Source organism: Aotus nancymaae, unplaced genomic scaffold (genome assembly GCF_030222135.1).
Source record: "Aotus nancymaae isolate 86718 unplaced genomic scaffold, 86718_ANA_hifiasm-v0.15.2.pri h1tg000040l, whole genome shotgun sequence".
NCBI lineage: Eukaryota > Metazoa > Chordata > Mammalia > Primates > Aotidae > Aotus > Aotus nancymaae.
The window spans coordinates 7,169,265-7,189,520 of NW_026988454.1; the positions used below are offsets into that span (position 1 = coordinate 7,169,265).

At 50.8% G+C, this 20,256-nt stretch overlaps 1 protein-coding gene across 1 annotated transcript in view; it reads left to right on the forward strand.

Moving 5' to 3' along the window:
- AGPAT4 (1-acylglycerol-3-phosphate O-acyltransferase 4) overlaps positions 1 to 19,174 on the forward strand; it is a 133,966-nt gene extending 114,792 nt beyond the window's left edge. The window contains exons 4-9 of the mRNA XM_012451108.2: positions 588 to 749; positions 1,107 to 1,260; positions 5,139 to 5,241; positions 7,886 to 7,961; positions 11,202 to 11,400; positions 12,648 to 19,174. Coding sequence (XP_012306531.1) covers positions 588 to 749; positions 1,107 to 1,260; positions 5,139 to 5,241; positions 7,886 to 7,961; positions 11,202 to 11,400; positions 12,648 to 12,742 — 789 coding nt within the window. The 3' untranslated portion in view covers positions 12,743 to 19,174. The remainder of the gene's footprint in view (positions 1 to 587; positions 750 to 1,106; positions 1,261 to 5,138; positions 5,242 to 7,885; positions 7,962 to 11,201; positions 11,401 to 12,647) is intronic.
- The last annotated feature ends 1,082 nt before the right edge of the window (positions 19,175 to 20,256 follow it).

A 20,256-nucleotide genomic window follows, 5' to 3' on the forward strand; every position in this document is an offset into this window, starting at 1 on the left:
TCAGCAGAGTGGGCGAACCGTCTCGGAAAATTCGGATTCAAATGAGTATTTGGCCAACAACTGTTCAAGAAGGATCTTAACCTCATGCCTGGGACTGCTACATTTTCTAGTATTTGACATTTTCAGGGATCAAGAATTATTATATTTTGTAATATAGTAATATCACAAAACTGAGTGAGATCTGCAGAAAAGAGGTGCACGAATTAGTGTCACACAGCTGCATGGTGGGCTTAGCGAGTGCACGTGCGGGGGTCACCTGGAAACTGTTTGCATGGTGGTAGGAGGATCCTCAGGACCCTGAATACCCTCGACTGCTCGAGACTGCCTTCACAACTCCTGTCCTCTGCACTGAGAACCAGGGCCCCCTTGCCTTCTGCCCCCATATGGGCAGGGTGGGCACAACCTGGACCTCTAGCTGAAAGGTGGGGAGGGCTCCAGGGTCCATGGCCTTGATGTCGTGTGTTCTGGGACTGTCCCGAGGCATCTGGTATGCATGCCTTCTCCTCTTTTTCTGCTACAGTCTCCAGCAGCCCCAGGAGGTGGCTCTGACACCTTCATGGGCCCCTGGGCTCCTTCCTCTGTTTCAGGGTTCCAAGGTCCTGGCCAAGAAAGAGCTGGCCTACGTCCCGATCATCGGCTGGATGTGGTACTTCACCGAGATGGTCTTCTGCACGCGCAAGTGGGAGCAGGATCGCAAGACGGTCGCCACCAGCCTGCAGCACCTCCGGGACTACCCCGAGAAATATTTTGTATGTTGGCACCAGAGCAGCTGTGTCCTAAGCGCTCCTGCAGGACTGTGACTGTGGGACCCCGTGTGACTTCCACAGGACACATGACTGTGGGGATGTGTGTGACTCCAGGGCTGTGTGTGACCTCAGGGTTGTATGTGACCATGGGGCTGTGTGTGACCATGGGGCCACATGTGACTGGGGCCACATGTGACTGTGGGGTTGTGTGTAACCCCAGGGATGTGTGTGACCATGGGGCCATGTGTGCCTGTGGGGTGATGTGTGACCGCAGGGCCTTTTGTGACCTCAGGGCTGTATGTGACCATGGGGCCATGTGTGACTGTGGGCCATGTGTGACCCCTGCCTCCTGCCTTCTAGTTCCTGATCCACTGTGAGGGCACGCGGTTCACGGAGAAGAAGCACGAGATCAGCATGCAGGTGGCCCGAGCCAAGGGGCTGCCTAGCCTCAAGCACCACCTGTTGCCACGAACCAAGGGCTTCGCCATCACCGTGAGGAGCCTGAGAAATGTAGGTAAGGAAGAGTGTGCGGCCCTGGGCCTCCGCGGCAGCGAGGAAGACAAGCCCCAGCTCCGGATGGGCGGAGCTTGCTTCCTGCCAGCACTTCCCAGCTTACATGAGGCTATGAACTCAGAGTGGCTGCTCAAGTCTGGTCTTTGGGACTGGGAACCAAGGGTAGATGGCACCTGCATCCCTGGCTGGCACCCAGGGTGGGCCTGCACCTGCTTTTCCTGGGGTGCCCGGGCCAGCACTGCCCTTTGCTGTGCAAATATGCTGGGTGCATGGATATGGCCCATGGGGTAACCTGGCTCCAGGCTTGCAGGCATGAGGCAGCACAGTTGGGTTTGAGGGTCATTTCTTGTCCACCCATTGGCATTGGCTGAACCCTGAGCTTGTGGCCCGTCGCAGCTGGCCTCAGAATCTAGAGCCCTGGGTGGCCATTGATAAGAAAAAGAAAATAGCAGCAGCTTGCCTCTGGCCTCGTCACGCTTTTGTCATCTTTTCGACCTGCCTCGCTCCAGTTCAGAAACACCCTCTGTCTCCTGCACAGCCGCCTCCCTCACAACCCCCACAGTCCCTTGGCCCTTTCCCTGGGCTCCAGGCCCTGGGGGCAGCTTCCTCCTGCCCCTTCTCAGGGAAAGCACTTCAGGTGAGCCTGGCTTCTTCCTGGAGGGAGCTAGAACCCAGCAGGATGTGGCGCCCAGCCCCACGCTGCCGCCTTCCTCTGCCTTATCCTCCTGTCTCCTGTCTTCCTTCTGAGACTAAGGGCAGGGGGTCCTGAACTCCTCCCCAGACCTGCATCAGGGACCCCTCAGTTTCTCCAGCCCTGCCCGACCTCCTACCGGGACCTCTGGAGCAACAGGGCTGGTGAATCTGTACCTCTAACAAGTCCCCAAGTGGCCCACCAGCTGCAGCAGTGGTTTCAGGCCCCCAGGCAGCACTCCCTCCTGGCCTCTGCCTGTTAAACACACTCACCCCTGCACACCCAGGCCAGCGCCAGCCCCGCTTCCTTCTGGGGCTGCAGGAACCCAGGCCAGGCGGGCTGTGCCCCGGGCCCTCTGTCCCCTCTGTGTGCCCGCCCTGCCCTTCTTACCCTTGTTTACCGGTTTCTTCTTGCCCACATTCTTCCCTTGCTTCCTCATCCCCCTTCTGGTCACCAGCATTCCCTGATGACCATCTATTAGCACAATGCCATGCGCTCCACACACACTGTCACCATCAGTCCCCATGACATCCTGGCAGGCAGCTCTCACTCCCAGAGAGAGGAGAGAAAAGCAGCCTCTGGAGTCTCGGTAGCTCACTCGGGCTTGCAGAACCGAGGGCCCACGGGTGACCGCCTCTGTGCCCCTTCCCCTCTGCCCAGCCTCTTAGAAGGTCGGCGGCACAGAGGGGCACTAGCTGTCTAAAAGTCTCTCTTGCTCTGGGCTCAGTCCGAGGGCCAGAACTCTCCTGCCCCTGCTGTCCCTGTCTCCACACTGACCCTGGGCCTCAGGGCCAAGGACGCCCCCATTGCTCACCCCCCTCCACCTCCCAGTCCGTTGCGCGCCACCTTCTCCAGCGGAGTCAAGACTGTGTGGGCTCCCTGATCGGGAGACCTCACTGAATCCTGTTTCCTCTGCTGACCAGCTGTGCGACCCTGGGCAAGTGACCTTACCTCTCTGGTCCTAAGTTTGCTCTGAGTTCTGCAAAATCTGTCAGGGTTGCAAGGATGCTTCAGCGAGAAAGCTGGTTGGACCAGCGGGCTTCCCGACTGAGCTTGGCTTCAGTTTTGCATCTGCAAGGCCATCCAGCTCTCTGCTGTTCATCACGGGGCATTAACAAGGCTCTCCCTAATAACAGCCACCACCAGCCCCGGGCGCCTCTGACATGCCAGGCCCTGCACTCACTGTACACGCAGGGTATCCTCACAGGTCTCAGGAAGGTAGATTGCTTTTTCTTTTTGCTTTCAGTTCACAGAGAAGGACATTGGGGCTCAGAGAAGTTAAGGAGCCGGTGCACTGTGACTCAGCCAGTACACGGCGAGCCGGGATTCACTCCTGGCTGGCAGGGGCTGGCAGCGGCTGTCTCCTTATGATGGGTCTTGTGGTTAGAATCAGGCTGACGCTCTATTCAAGACACTTTTCTTGAGGTTTTCCTCTGGAAAACGAGTTGTGCAAGTTGCTGGTTTTTAGGCGGTTCTTTGTGGAAGCTGTGGGTTCTCCCCACTTTTGCTTAACCAGGGGCAGCCTCTTCTGTTGTCTGCACGGGTCCCTGTGTGAGCGAGTCGGAGGAAAGGAGGTGTCAAAGCCGCTGAATTACGCGAGCTCCGTGGGCCCTTCTTCCTGGGAAGCCCTAGGATGCTGCAGTCACGGTCCACACAGCCTGAACGGCTGTTCTATAGATGCCCGTTTATGCTTGGAAATGCCTGGGAAACATGGTAGGCATCGAGGTTCTCTGCCAGTAGCCCTGACCAGGCAGCCGCTCCTTAGCAGGGCTCAGAAGGACAGTCCCACCTCCAGCCCCAAGGTGCGGGCAAGTGGTCTCAGGCACTCCTGCCCCATTCCCAGGCTCTCCTGCAGGCCAGCAGGACCCCAGCCAAGGGCACAGTCGACCTGCAGCCCCTGCACGGTGGTCAGGCAGCAGGGAGAAGAAAACAGTGATTTATTGTTTCTGAATCTTGGTTCTCCATATTCCCAAACAGACCGAGTGCCTTTCCTCCTCCCTGCCGTTCTCCCACTCCCTTTTTAATCCTTGCATGTGTGTAAAGCTCCCAGTGAAGGGTCTGGTTCATCATTTATTGAACACAGACCACGTGCTGGGCCCTGCAGTAAGTGCCTGACCTCCGTCGTCTCAGCAGCTGTGTGACAGAGGCTCCCTTCTCCAGAAGACCTGGCCCCAGCCGGCCGGGAGAAGATCCCGCCACTGGGGTTCCCACCTGTTCCTCCTTCCGTCCCATGCTCTCACTCTTGAGCACGTGGCCACTGTTTCCACTGTGCATTTATCTACTCTATTCCGTCACTTGGTCCTTCCTGTACTCTCCCATCCTTTGATCCGGTGAGCATTTACTGAGCACAGGCCAGGTCCCGGGGCGGTGGCAGGAATTTTGAGGTAACTTCTAATACTCTGATAGGTTAACTCACCATTGGGTAGACGTGTTAAACTCACAGATACTTGTTGCTTCTCAGCCAAGCTTCAACTGACTACAGTCCCATTCCTTAAGGAGTTTCTCGTCAGTATCTTACCCTAGGATAATTTGTAGCTATCTTCTTTTCCTAGGGGAAAATAATGCTCATAGAATGGATATGCTGCTGTAACTGAGGCACATCCTTAGATAGTTTCCTTTGGAATAATTTTTCTTATCCACATTTGTTTAAATTTCGGTTTGTTGACTAAAATGATAGGCTGGGCACACTGGAAAGTTACAAATCATTGTTGTACCTCTAGACCTGACTTCGCAGTATTGCTTCAGAAGTAATCTGGGCCAGGGATGGTGGCTCATGCTTGTATTTCCAGCACTTTGGGAGGCCGAGGCAGGCAAATCACTTGAGGTCAGGAGTTCAAGACCAGCCTGGCCAACATGGTGAAACCCTGTCTCTACTTAAAATGCAAAAATTAGCTGAGCGTGGTGGTGGGTGCCTATTATCCCATCTACTTGGGAGGCTGAGGCAGGAGAATTGCTTGAACCTAAGAGGCAGAGGTTATAGTGAGCCAAGATTGCACCACTGCACTCCAGCCTGGGTGACAGAGTGATACTCCATTTCCAAGAAAAAAAATATTAAAAAAGAACTCTAACCACACCATTTCTTGGTAACCTTAGTTAGCAGTTGATTATTGTCTTCCATTGTGTGTATCTACAGAACAAAATTGGGTTCACACGCTATATACTGCTTTGTATTTGTTTTATTTTTATAGTTTCAGCTGTATATGACTGTACACTCAATTTCAGAAATAATGAAAATCCAACACTGCTGGGAGTCCTAAACGGAAAGAAATACCATGCAGATTTGTATGTTAGGTAAGTCGAACCGTTTCCTTTCCAGAAAACAGTGCCCATTTCAAAGTAAACATCACAGATGACCTAGAGACTTCCTTCTAGGGATCCCGGGTCACACAGACTTGTTTGCAGACTGTTTTGCATTGAATTTGTATGCATTCTGCTATTGTGAGTCATCTGCTGAAGTCTCCTTCCATGCCAGCTACTTCTGGATCCTTTTTAACCAGCTCTTTCTTATCAAAGAGGTTAGGCGAACAAAGGGAAGGCCATGTTTTAGAATTATTTTGGCATCGGTGTGAAGAGAATATCTTATTGACCCTTTTTCTGGGTGACGGGTGTGCTGTATGGAATACACACAGATCTGTATTTATATAAGGCGTTCTAGGCACAAAGGCAAAAGCCTTTTGCAGTGTCTCACGTTTGTGTTACGTTCCAGACTATTAATGATTTTACTGAAGACACTTCCAGACATATTAGTCAAACTAGTTCTCCTTGCCTGCTTGTTGACTTATAGAATGGGCCTAAGAGCTCCAGAATGTGACCAAGATCAGCGGCAAACAGTTGAAAGGTGCTGCAGATGGTAAACACAACGGCAGTTCACACATTAAAGCCCAGTGTGACCTGGGCCAGGGATGGTCTTGGCTTGTCGTGCTGTAGGTCATCTTCTCTGAATGCTAATCGAGAGAATCTGAAATGCCCACTAATGCAGAACTAACCCCGTGGCACAGAACCTTCTGATTAAAGACCTTACGGAAGCCAAGTTACAACACGGCACCATGAAAATCCAGTGGCCCTTTGTTCCCACCAGGCCACACCAAATGTCCAAGCTTTTCTGGGAGATGTTTTGGTGGGCTGGCAGCCAGAGTTAAGTAGCTTCTGATCTGAAAACGACTCTGGCTTTCCCATAAAAACAGGCCAGCATCGTCACCATCACTGTCTTCTTGTCTCAGGGTGCAGGTGAGAGTGTGCCCTGTGACTCAGTCCTGTGGCGTATGAAGGCAGGAGGATCACCCGCCTGCCTCAAGGGGACCTTTAGACCTTCTCCTAGGAATAAAGCGAGGTTTTATTCCCCGTGTTCTCTGAAAGCTGGCTGGAGCTCCACTTGGTGGCCAGTTGGGCTCAGATATTTGGGAAAACCCCAAGACATGTGCAAGGTTATTTCCTCTCAGGTAGCTGCAACTCTCCACAGCATGTGTGAGGATCAGCCCAGAAATGATACCGGCACGTTCGCTCACTGGAGCCAGATCACGCTCTTGATCCCAGAGGAAGGTTAGCATTGATGCTGTTCAACACACATCTTGACCCCAGAGGAAGGTTAGCATTGATGCTGTTCAACACACATCTTGATCCCAGAGGAAGGTTAGCATTGATGCTGTTCAACACACATTTCTTCTTCTCGTAGCTGCCCGTTAAAAATGACTGAGGCATTTTCTGAACATACATCAGTACAAAGCACTGAAACATCAAGGGCGATAATGTCAAGTTGCTGAAAAGAGCCAAACTCACTACATTCCCACTATCCAAATAAAGAAATACTGTGCAGACTTGAGAGCTGATCTCCAAAGCAGAGTAGATCAGAGAGCAAAGAAGTAGAGGACTCACAGAAGTACAGCGTGTGTAGGAACAAAAAAGGTGAAAGGATATTTCCAGAGAAGCTTACGGGGTAAGTTCTAATTATGTGAAAAACTTACCTCTGTACAATACTGCCTTGCAAAAGAAGTGGCTCATTATAATTTAAGATGGAATCCCATCATTTATTCTCTTAACAGACTCTAGTGTGATTGATAAGCTCTAAAGTCTTCTTACTAAGATCTTCCTAGGCCATAGAAGGCAGTGAAATGACCTGGGAAGTCAAGCCAGATGCAGACTTTGACATGGACAAAACTGAGTATAAATGAACATCCCTTGAAATCACAAGAGCCAACAACCTGAGAACAAATAGGAACGGCAGAGGCGGCAGAGTGACTCCTCCCGTTCAGTATGGGCTTTCTGCAAATGACAGAGTGGCAAGCCCCTGCCAGTGGCAGTCCCCAGAGCCACCCGAGTCTCTGAGCTGTCGCTGGTGCAGTGACTCAGGGCCCCTGCCTGAGCCATGGCGCCTGGGGAAGATGCCCTGGCTTCTTCCATCTGGGAGAACCTTAATTCTCCACCATCCATGCCACTGACTTGTCAGAACCTTTGCAGAGTCTGCCTTAAGGCCAACCAAGAGGCCAGAGGCGTCATTTAATGGGAGATAATCTGGCACTACCAGGAAGTCGGTTGCTTGGCTAAGAAATTACTAGTGTATTATCTCCAATGCATCGATTCTATGTAGATTGGATTGTTTCATGTGGAAACTGAGGCCGAGCTGTCCTCTTTGGGAGAGGCAAACATCAGGTTTTGGGGCCTTTTTGTGAGGTGGGAGGGAGGACGGAATGAGGCAATGTTCCCTGTTCTGACAGCATCTGTCTGTACCACTGAACTGGGCCCAGGGTTGTTCCTTAATGGGTCATAATTGCATTTTGGCCTGTGTTTTCCCCTTTCTATCACTTGCGTTATTCTCTTCACTTCCACATGAGTTAGGCTACCTAGATAAAAACAAAAAAATGGCAACACCATTCCTGGAAAGTGTATGTTGGGAGGTGGGCGTCGCCTCCTCCCTGCCAGCTGCTCTCTGCCTTTGCAGGAGGATTCCACTGGAAGACATCCCTGAAGACGATGCCAAGTGCTCAGCCTGGCTGCACAAACTCTACCAGGAGAAGGTCAGTGCACTGGGCACCAGGGGTCCCTTCACGTCACAGCTGTGGACGCGCCATGCTGCCGTGTGGTGGCACAGGCGTTTTCCTGGTAGGCGAGATCTCAGAGCCGGTTATTAACGAGTCTGCAGCCAACGCTCTCTTGGCAATAAAGAACATTATCTTTTAAGGAGGGGCTGGGCACAGTGTCTCATGCCAGTAATCCCAGTGCTTTGGGAGGCTGCGGCTGGAGGATCCCTTGAGGCTAGGGGTTTAAGACCAGTCTGGGCAACATAATGAGAACCTCTCTCTACAAAAAACTTAAAAAATTAGCTGGGCCTAGGGGTGCGCACCTGTAGTCTCAGCTACTGGGGAAGATGAAGTGGGAGCATCGCTTGAGCCTACAAGTTCGAGGTTACAGTGAGCTATGACTGCGCCACTGCATTCCAGCCTGGGCAACAGAGCAAGACCCTGTCTCTAAAGACAAATAAGTGAAAGCAAGCTACATTCAGAGCTGTCTTGTGGAGGCCAATGTCGGGAGCAGCTCTGGGTGGCACGCAGAGCTGGGGGTGCAGGCATGGTGGCCAGTGGGAAGCAGTGTGCTCCCCTGCTCTGGCCCTCAAGGACAAGGACCACTTTTAGGAGTGGCAATTGTTTTTTCACTTAAACCGGAAAGGTCATGCTCCTTAGAAGGGCAGCAGTGAGCCTCGAGGCTTGGCCCCCATGGTAAGTCCTTTGCAAGTCCTGGCTGTGCACTCTGGTGATGTCTGTGGGCTAGGCTGAGGCTTGCTCATGGAGCCTGCCCCGCCCACACGTGCTAAGAGGAGCCCCTTCTTCCTTTCTGTTCCCCCACTTTCTCTTCTGTTCTTTTTTCTTTCCTGTTCTTCCTCCCCTCCTTCTCTCCCTCCTTTCTTCCCCCGGGCCCTAAGACACATTGTCTTTGCTGAGCTGAGTGGCTGGGAAAGCTGAGCAGATCCGCTCTGTGCGTGTCTCCGCCGGAGTGCCTTTGTTGCCGGCTGCAGGGGGTGTTCGTCTGGGGAATCTGCCGCCTGTCAATAGGATCTCGTCCTCCTTTCGGCTTGTGGGTTGATGCCTCTTTCTGGAAACGAACCGACTCTCCTTCGTTCAATGACTCCATTTCCCGATTCCAACTTTATACTGTGCCACATAGTAACATACAGAAACAAAAACTTGAAGTCCTTTCCCTGTGGGGCAAATTTTATTACAAAATGAGTTGCAGGACCAAGATTGGCCGTGGTCATTCTGCTTCGGGAGCCTGAAGTGTGGCCGGAGCTGGCTGCGCTGGTCTCTCCCCGGCTGTCTGTGGGAGGTCCTGTGGCAATGTCATGGGCCAAAAGTGAGGGGTGGGGGTGAGATTTAGTGTTTTAAACCAGAGAGAAAGAAAACTTTAAAGTGAATGGGGTCAAGTGTGGTGGCTCACACCTGTAATCCCAACACTTTAGGAAGCTGAGGCACATCACCTGAGCTCAGGTGTTCAAGACCAGCCTGGCCAACATGGTGAAACCCCGTCTCTACAAAAATACAAAGCCAGGCATGATGGCCGCTGCCTGTAATCCCAGCTACTGGGAGGCTGAGGCGGGAGAATCCCTTGAACCCAGGAGGTGGAGGTTGCAGTGAGCAGAGATGGTGCCATTGCCCTCCAGCCTGTGTGACAGAGCAAGACTCTGTCTCAAAAAATAAAGTGAATGTGAAGTTCTGAGTTGTGCAGCTCCTAGAAAAGGGAGTGCTTTCTTCTTGCTAGTGGTACAAATACAAAAATCTTGGCCTAGCAAGTGTCTTTCTGGAAACAAGACAGAAAAAGGCACCATGATGAGTTCCCCTTTGTGATATTACCATAAAAAAGTACTATAAAGACTGTTAAGGAAAATTCTTTCAAAAACCACATTTGCCCATTTTTAAAATGGGTGAGTTTTATGGCATGTAAATGACACCTTAAGAAAGCTATATATAAATATATATATATTTTAACAAGGTGCAAAAATATCAACCCCCTTGCCTAGTTCTCAGGTGCCCCATGGCCTCAATCCGGGAGAAGAAAAATCAGCCCGGTCTGGTGGGCAGGCAGTGCTGCTTCCTTCCCTGGCAGGGTGGGTGCCACCTCTCTGGGCGTCGCCTGTGCTGCTGTCACGGTGCTCACCTCCTTGTGTGAAATTGGTCGGTCTCCTCCACCATCTGACTGCCTCACTGCTCGAGGGTGTGCTTGGCACACACGGTGATGATTCTCTAACGGCTTGATGATGTCCTGACACAGCCCAGCTCCCAGCTGCTTGAGCACCCCTGCTGACTGTCAGGTTCCTGGGTCCCTCCCTGGTGTCCAGCAGCTTCTCGCGGCCGAGCCCCAGTCCCTCAGTGGGAGCTCCGTGGCATGAGACACCCAGGGAAGAGCCACCATGTTCTTCTGCAGTACATTTACGTGGCGCTGTGAGAGGCACCCCGTTCTCACCTAGGGCCTGCAGGGAGCGCCATGAGGGCTCCGGAGTAACTGCTGTGCCAGCTGCTCGGTGACACGCCCTGGGGGTGGATGTGGATGAGTAGATGGTTCCCACTAAGAATCTGCTTAGTGGGCGGACGTGAGTCTGTTTACTTTTTACATGGTCTAACAATTGCTTAGAAGCGTCACCTTGGACACCCAGTCCTGAGTTTGCTGTCACCTCGGAGAGCCACACCCTGCAGCCCTCAAGCCCTTTGTCATTCACGCTGCCTTGAATCACGGCCCCCAGAGCCACTCCAGTGGCAAATAGGGTGGTGGGTGCACGTGGGCTGCCCCGCAGAAGCTGAGGTAAACTGGCTGTGGAGAGGCCAGGCTGGGTGACGAGCTCCTCCCTGACTGCGGGCCAGGTTTCCATGGAGTGTCCACTCCATCTCCCACTGACTTGTTGTAGAAGGCACTGCTGCCCCATTAGACAGACCGGGGCCTGGGCTCAGGGATGCAGGCGCTTGCCCACAGCGGGTGGATCCTAGCCCAGGCTGGCCTGGCGCCAGGGCTCATGCTCCATGCCCTACACTCAGTGACAGCTACAGCAGCCCTGCCACTCCCAGTGTCCCTGTGGGAGGGGGCGGCCAGTTGCAGCATCGAGAAGACAGCAGCTGCCCACAAAGCGCTCTCTGGAAGGAGCCGCGGACCCCAGTTCTGCCGAACCCCATTGGCACCTGTGTGTCTCTGTGATTCCCTCGGAAGCGGAGCCTCAGGAGGGACCTGCCACCAAGCCCCGTGTGGTGTCTGAGGGTCCCCTTTCTGTCCCCTAGGATGCCTTTCAGGAGGAGTACTACAGGACGGGCACCTTCCCGGAGACGCCCATGGTGCCCCCCCGGCGGCCCTGGACCCTGGTGAACTGGCTGTTTTGGGCCTCGTTGGTGCTCTACCCTTTCTTCCAGTTCTTGGTCAGCATGATCAGAAGTGGGTCTTCCCTGACGCTGGCCAGCTTCATCCTCGTCTTCTTCGTGGGTGAGTGGAGGCAAGGGGCTGCTGACAGCACCACCTGGGAGAGGTGACACCAGGGCTGGGACCCAGGTCGTCTGTGTAGGCAGTGGTGCCATGGATGAGGAGCAGGCTCAGACTGCAATCACAGGAAAACTAGACTTCAGGGCGAGTACGAGGCCCTCGAATACCAGGTCTGGGTCTCACTCCATAGCCTGGGTGGCCAGCCTCCCACCCGGCGCTGGATTCCACACGTTCCCTGCTGGGTGGTGACGCAGCTGCCACTTCCACTTCCAGCAGTTGGGAGTGCTCCCTCCCTGTCCTCTGCTCACTGGTGTCATTTCCTGCCTCTGAGCAAAGCCCTGTGCCGGAGCCCGGTGGGGATGACAGGCAGCTCCCTTCCTTCCTCTGGGGCGTCTGCGGCTTCTCCTTTGCTGCAGGTGGACAACACCAAGTAGACTCGGTGACGGAGCACTCCACTGATGCGCGCCGGCTCCAGGTGACCAGTTGTCTTGGGCTATTGCTGCTTCTTGGCGCCAAGCCTCTGTGCACGCTGCTCCTTGTCTCTGTGGTGGGCAGCCATGTCATGCCTGCTTCCTGCCCTGTGAACAGCAGACCTGTGCTTCCTGGAGCCAAGGAAGACTTTGGGGCTTCCCTGTGAAAGGCCCCATCTCCCCGAGCCTGGCATCCTCTCTGAGGCTTCAGAGAGCCCCGGAGACGGCACATTGTCCAAGCCCACAGAGATCGCATGCTTCCTTCAAATGGACGGGTCTCAAGTTATTTTCTGTGAAACACAATGATGCTCTGTGCTCACCATAAAAGACCCAAGCAATATAAAAGTGCAGAAAATTGAAAGTGTGTCAGGACACAATTCCCCCATTGAGGCTCCTGGTCTGTTCTTTATAAAACTTTGCCAAAAGTGCCCTGCTAAGTTCCTGCCCCTCATTCACAAGAGAATCCTCTTTACCTGGGGGCCAGCAGAGGCAGCCAAGGATTTCTCTGAGTCCCTGTGAACAGCTGTGCATGGCTTGCCAAATCATTCACCTTCAAGGTCCAAGAAGGAAACCCCCCACCAGAGCAGCCTTGCTTTGTCTTAATGTCACAAATGTCCACACTCAAGGGTGACTGTGAAGCTGGGAGGATGATGGCACCTCAGACCCACCAGCTCTCAGCTGATGCTTATGATTCGCAGCCACGGGCCTTCTCACATGCTCTGTGGGCAAATGGCCCTGTAGTCTGGGCCACTCCTAACTCTGCTCTCCTTGTGTCTGCAGCCTCCATGGGAGTTCGATGGATGATTGGTGTGACAGAAATTGACAAGGGCTCTGCCTACGGCAACTCTGACAGCAAGCAGAAACAGAATGACTGACTCAGGGATGTGTCGCCATCCGAAGGGAATCTTGGGGAACTGGTGGCCTCTGCATATCCTCCTTAGTGGGACACGGTGACGAAGGCTGGTGAGCCCCTGCTGGGCATGGCAGAAGTCACGGCCTCTCCAGCCAGGGAGTCTGGTCTGAAGGCTGGATGGGGAGGAAGATGTTCTGTAATCTTTTATTCCCCACATGCTTTTGTGGGCTTTGGTTCTTTTTGTGCGAGTGTGTGTGAGAGTGGCTGTGTGGTGAGCGTGAGCTTTGTTCTGTGATCATGGAAAGGGTATTATTTTAGGCTGCTGGGGAGGGCAGGGCTGGGGACCGAAGGGGACAAGTTACCCTTTCATCCTTTGGTGCTGAGTTTTCTGTAACCCTTGGTTGCCAGAGATAAAGTGAAAAGTGCTTTAGGTAAGATGACTAAATTATGCCTCCAAAAAAAAAAAAATTAAAGTGCTTGTCTGGGTCATCTGTGGAGTATGTTTACACAGAGTGCTGCCCTTCATCCTGGCTTGGCCATGGCTTTGGTGTTTCAGAGCCTGCTCCCAGGAGGCAGCTGCCGCGGAGGCATGGGCAGTTCGGAGGGGTGGGGAGGCAGCACAGCTCCTTGCAGGAGACACAGGTCCAGGTGCTCTTGAGCATTTGCGAGGGCAGAAACAGCGAGCACGTGCGTGGAGACCGACCAAGCGCGTCCTGGGCACACAGCAAGGGAGAGTTGCTCTCAGTCCCTGCAGTGGACTTTTTCTCGGCATAAGTCTTGAAGATGTGCCCAACTCTCTCAAGAAACTGATCCTGAAGTTGAATGACTGTACAGTCTGGGGACTCCTCTAGTGATTTGTGAGAGAGATGAGCTTGCATTAACAACAACTGTTCCTCTCAGCAGTGACAGCCAAAGCTGGATCCCCTAAAGAAATGCAGGTTCACTTTATAAAAATACCTGGCCCTTCCCAGCATGTAAAGCTTTTCTGTGCCCTAAAGCAGCTAGGTCCTGCTCTGATCAAGGTCAAATCAGAGCCGACATCCCCTGTACAAAAACCCGCCCAGGCTTCTGCCTTCCTTCTGGGCTTCTGCCTGCTCCCATTTTACTCCACGGAAGAGTGCTGCCCTGTAGCATCTCCAGTGGCCTTTGCAGACTGCTGTCAGCCAACAGGTGCCAAAAATGCAAAACAAACAAGAAGGAACAAAAAGCAGTGCTATTTTTGCAGAACAATTAAATATCAGCTATTATGTCGTCTTAGGCCGAGACACCAATGGCACTTACTTGGACAGAGGTATATTTGGAGCATGAGTTAGGCAGGCTACATCTTTCTCCCGGTGTGCAGCTGCAAACTGCCAAGTAGAAGCTGCGTGTGTAACATGAGAAGGATTGAACTCCATACAAAACTGGCCAAATAGTATAAGGCATATTCTATGCAGTCGTCATGGTTTTGGCTATTTGCTCATTTAGTCACTAAGTGTTTGTTTACCAAGCACAACCAAACTAGATATTCCAAGGAGGTACAAGAGAGCGCTAGAGACGCTCCCTCTGCTGACAGGACAATAATGCATTGTTGACACAAATTAATTTGAATCCACAGAAGTGAAAAAGGGAACAAATCCTGGCTGACTTGTGGGAAGAGCATACTGCAGAGCTGGGCCCTGAGTTAACTTGCTGGCAGCGCTGCAGGCAGGCCTGATGGGAGCGCCCAGCATATCTGCCCACCCTGCACACGGCATGAAGTACTGAGTGCAGAGTTTCGTGGGCAGAAGCCCAGGATGTAACCCTAGGCAAAATGGGCCCTTGGCTCACATGGCGTGTAGCCTTTTGTGTCTGAGCACACCCTGGTGGGCCTGCGCTGGATTCTGGGGCTGGTCTCTCAGACGGGTCCGTGATGCTGTGAGGTATGCCGTTCACCTCAACTCTGCAGCTCATCGGCTGTAGGATTTGGGTGAGACACTCCCTTGCTGACTTGTTCCCCATCTGCACAATGGGAGTAATGATACCTACCTCTTGGGCTGTAAAGGCACACTTCTTTAAGAATCCTAAAGCACTAATCCGAGGATGAAAGACTAGAAAGCTGCCTCTATATTGCTACTTCTAAAAAATGCTCAGAAATTTTCTTGTCGTACTAAAAATGTGTCATTTTCTCATTGTCATTCTTCCATTCAACACAGAGGTAATATAAGTTCTAAAAACATAGATCTAGGTGCCCACAGACATTCCATTTTCTTCTGAATTGGCTCTGGTATCACACAAAACACAAGCATGCAAACAGGCTGCCTGCTAGGGCCTTAGGTGCCAGGCTGGAGGAATGCAGGCAGAATTCTCCTAGGAAGTGACTAAGCCCTAGGTTTTGAATTGCCTTAGGGCCGAAAGAGAATGTGGCATGCTGGGGGAGAGAGATCTGGACCTTTCTCATCAGTCATTTGACCTGTCCATGAAGAACAATGTTGTTATGTGGCCTGGGGACCTGGTTTCCTTGTACCCTGCACCCTTAATGACACAGACAGCCACAGGTACTCCTGGCCAGCTCTTCACTCCTCCTCAAATCTTTTCGCCCATGTTCAGGTCACACAGAGGTCACCATCTCTTCAGCAAAGAACTGCTTTGGCTCCCATGGTGTTAATTTTTCTATGAGTTAAAAACCCATGGAGTTTAAGCCCTCTTTTTGTGCCCACGTAGAGCTCTATGGACTAAGAGGTACACTTCCTGTCTTTTCCACCTTTCCCTCTCGTTCTAGCTTAGAGCTTATCACCCTACTGAGAGCCTGTTCTGTAATTCAAGGTGGCAAGAGAAAAATACAAACCTTGACTGAACTCTGGAGAGCAATGCAGGGTCATCCCCAGAAATCAGGGGCCATACGCTAGGCGACTCCTGCAGCTTGGAGGCAGGGAATTGAATGGACTTCTTCCAGGAAACCCAGCCCACGGGGACTCTATGAAAAGACACCAACCATTTGGAAGATGCACCTTGAGGTCTGGGGGAAGTGGACTGATTCTGCGACTGCTAAGTTAACGTGATTAACCAGGAGAAGGAAGTAAGGCACTTTGTGAGTCAGTCTACCACCCTGCTTACTTTTACGGAGAGAAAACAAACTTTTTTCATGTGATCACACAGAACCTGGAATATCTCAACTGCTGTATTCTCTAAACAAATGCATGCAAAGCCTTGTAAAAGTAGCTGACGATTAAATTTTAAAACATTAGGGGTTTTCTAATATTTCCATACGTGGGACAGAAAGTGATTTAAATTTCATTAATTCGCCAGCCAAACTTATAGTAGTTGATGTGACAGGCACAGAAAAGACCCCGCTGGAGTGGGGGAGTGGACTGGCTAGTCCCCAGGCAAAACAGAATGGACTCTGCATAGGCTTTAGAACTTATGCATAAATATCGACCAAAGTGGGAAGAAAGGTATCCAGTGAAAATTCTCTAGAGTCTCTACTCCTGCTCAAAAGAAGAGATTTCATCCAGCTTTCTCTAAAGCAATGCCAGACTTCCCACACGTTTATTAGGTTAAAGATAAAGAAAAACAAATACCTTGGTTTGCCCGTCTCTTGAGGGGCCCTAGGCTATCTGGAGGAATATTTGTGAGCTGCCATTTGTGTTTAAAAGAACATGGAAGCGCGCCTGTGTCTGCAGCTGACCACTAAGCCATTGCTTCCTTCCCCCAGACTTTACAGGAGAGCCCCAAAATGTGACTCCCCAAGGTCCTGTGGAATAGTCCCCTCATACTGCCTCCCTCACAACCGTGTCTGACAATGCCTTAACTGAAGTAGCTCCTAAGTGAGGTTTATAGAGAAGGAAATACTTAAGCAAGCCTACATGCAACATACTCACAGATGTGCTGGCTTCGCCATGCTTTCTGACTCTTCTGGTCCTAGTCACGCCTCGGTGCAGGGGGCAGAAGCGGCTGAGCTCTGCCGACAGGTGCTGCTGGGAGAGAGTAGCCGTTCAGCTGAGAAGGTGTTTCTAGGCAAGGGTGGGTGAGCTGGCGTTCCAGGCTGCTGAGCACGGCATCTGCGAACGCACTGCGTTGCTCCACGGTGCATTCAGAAGAGACCAGCATCTTGCATCTCAGACTCTGGACTCATTCTTTGCCTCTGCCAAGGAACCAGTTAGGGGCTTCAAGCCAGCTGATTAAATTCCCCCTTTTCTGGATTATTCCCCATCTACATAAGGATATGGTGTCTGTGTAGACAAGAAATTGGTTGCATCTCAGTAGGGTGTTTCCCTACAAATATCTTCAGAAATTTAATTGAAAACAATTTTTGAACATTTTTTCGGCCAGGATGAATGAAGCTCAAGTCACATCCTGAATGTGCATGCTAGACAGTGCATAAGCAAGCAATCTCTACAAATGCCAATCCCTCTCACTCCAAAACTGGAGCCTGTAATAAGGCCCAGGGCCCGCCTGGTCGTCACAGAATCCCCCAAGCCCGCACAGTGCCTGACACCTACCTAGGCATTAGCGAACATCCAGCATGCTCATTCACATCCTCAGCATCCCCGCCGCTTGCAGCTGCAGCCAGGGCTTAGGCTGAGTGTTCCCAGAGTGTCAAGTACATTGAAACATAAACCAGATGCTACAGGTGTTTTGAGGTTTTGACCTGTCACAATGGCTTCTGAAAACAACGGATGTACAACTTGAGAGAGGGACTTGCTGGACTTCTTAGGCCGAAGACCAAGGACATGTTGCTGTCCCTCTTGGTCCAGGACATTCGACACCATTCACAGAATTCATCACCAATTGGCACAGTAGCTGATCATGACATTCAACTGTCTGAAATCGCTCTTTTGGTCAAAAATTAAGATATCAGAAATTGCACCTACATAGTATGTCTCCTCACTGGAGTCCCATCTCTGTGAGCACAGGGGTGGGCTCCTGAGCTCACGGCCCTGCCCCATCCCCCTCAGGGCCTCACCATAGTGGCCCTCAGTGAACAGGTAACTGCATAAAGGGGCACTTACTAGAGGCCCGAGTAATGGAATTTCAATTATCTTCTGATTCCCTTACCTGAAAAAGAACCACCTTCCTTAAGAATAATTAGTGAATTTGAGTGCTTTGTGCAGTCAATACTTTGTCGTTATGGAGTTACCAGTAAAAAAGCAAAGCTGTTCTCTGGGAACAGACGTGCAGGTTCCCACCCAGGCCTTCCTCACCTCCTCCAGCCTCATCCTGAGGGTTAATACGAAGGTTGTGAATAGGTTAAAAAGCAGTTCTTAAGCACCTGCTTAGATCTTTTCAGTATCTGGAAATATCCCCCAGGGCTGTGTTAGTAAAGCTTTTCATTGGGTAAGACTCACAGAATTTTTACATTTGATTTTTTTTTTATACAAGGCAGTCTTGTTTTACATGTTGGAATGACAAGATACTTTTGACATTTATGGCACCTCTGTTTCTGTTGAATTTTAAGGAGGTGAGTGGTATGAACACAAAGGTTGCTGCATAATAATTCCTTTGCATTTCAAGAATAAATTATACAAATGTCACTTTTCCTTTTTCTATTCATAATACTAGTTTTAGCCAGATCTTTGCCAAACGTTCTAGGAAATTCAGAAAAGCCATCCACGGAATTTCGGAATGCCATTCTCTGTCTTTGCACATGATGAGGAAGGAAAGGTGATGAACTAGCACAGGGTGGCCCGGACTTGCAAAGTGTCTAAATCACAACACTGCAGAGCCAGCTCCTAGGTAAGAATGGCATAGCCTGGGACGACCCAATGCTACAACTGGAGCTTCCTGACTTGCATCTGAGGCAAAAACAGCAAGGCTGGCCCAGGCCTCCCACAGACACACAGGCAATAGATGTTGATGGGAAACGGAGCAGCCCCTCTTTTGCTTGTTCTATCAAAGAAAGAAGTCTAACCACGGGCAAGGGTGGAACACACTCAGGTCAGGGAATGAGTTGCTCTAAGTGAACAGTGAATGCTTACCTTTCAGCCTGCATCAGCTGTACCCAGGGCTCGTGATTATTGCGAACCACTAAGGGATCATCTTTGAGGAAACAGACTTGGAGGGAGTCAATTTAAGGAGGGAAAGTGAGTGGGTTATAGAGACTGCTTTGCAGCCACATCCAGGAACGGAGCATTAAATGGATGACTTTTGAGTATACAAAAGCAAGCAGTAATGGCTAGGAGAGAGCAAAGATGCCCTAAGAATGACATCAGACTGACCAAATGTGCCTTTTCAAATAAGATATGAGAACTAATGAATTGGAATTATAGCAAGGTATTAGACAGAACCATGCTAGTCTTCGACAGAATGTGTGTATTGGGTGGATGTTTGGATTGGATGAATGGTAACTTTTTAATGTGAAACAGAGAGCTGATATATGGGCTGTCATGTCAACCTGGGGTACTGTCCCTCTGTCATGTGTAGCAATCTTTCCAAATTTTTGTTGTTGGGTTGAACAAAGATAAAACTAATAAAGTATGTGGTGGATACTACTAGACAGCACAGCTTACTGGACTGGATGAAATCTAACTTTAACTTGGGAAACTGCATATCTCTCCACTGCCTCATCCAGTGTCTTCAGGAAAAGTGGAAAGGCTCTGCAGTGGACCCATGCCACATCCCTTGCCTAGTCCAGGCCATTCTAGCCCTTTGTGCCAGTGCCCTGCCTCTTCCAGCTTGACCATGATGCCATGCTCTCCCCACCCCTCTCCCCAGGTCTCATTCTTTCTCATTCCTTGCAACCACATTCCTCAGAGAGCCATCCTCTGAACTTCACTCTCTAAGCAAATCCCCCATCTCTCATCAGGATGTGAGAACGGGGCTGAGGGTGGAGCCTGGGGCATGTCTCACATTTAACTACCTAGTCAAGCTTTGTTTGTCTCCCTAATTACAGACTGTATACTCCATGAGGCAGGGATGTCTGCTGAATTAAGATTAGTGTAAGTCCACAGCATGGAATGCTGCTCTTGATACTGTCAGAACACCCACAGTAACTGTCAGTTCTGACATTCTTTAAAAACGTATCGATAAACGGAAGTGAGGCCTGAGAAAGCCAAGACAGTTTCAGAAAACTATTACAGAAGGAACTTGGGAAGCAGACATGAAGGACTTACAGTGAGGGGAGACAGCAATATTCAAATATATACAGGAATAGTCAAGTACTGAGAACACAAATAAGCAATATGAGGAGGCTGATTTCAGCCCAAAACAAAAAAATGTTGTACAGCAATTCAAATAACTCTGAAGCGGAAGGAGAGAGAGTGGAGGAAGATTATGAGTAAAGAATGAATAAAATGCAATATAAACAGTACATCCTGGAGTTGTGAGACAAAGCAACGCTTGTCAACTTTAAGGAGAGAGTTGACATGAAAATGCAAGGTGGTGAGAAAACCACTGAAGTGGCACCTGTGTCTGCAGTGAGTCACTCTGAAACAGGAATGATTCCAACGGAATGACTAAGAACAGACTACCTAACGATATATGAAAAGAACTGTCCTTCTATGATTGACAATAGCTGTCTCAAGAAGACAAAGTGTGACTTGGCAAAATGCCAGAACACTGGAGCGGGTTACCAGAGGA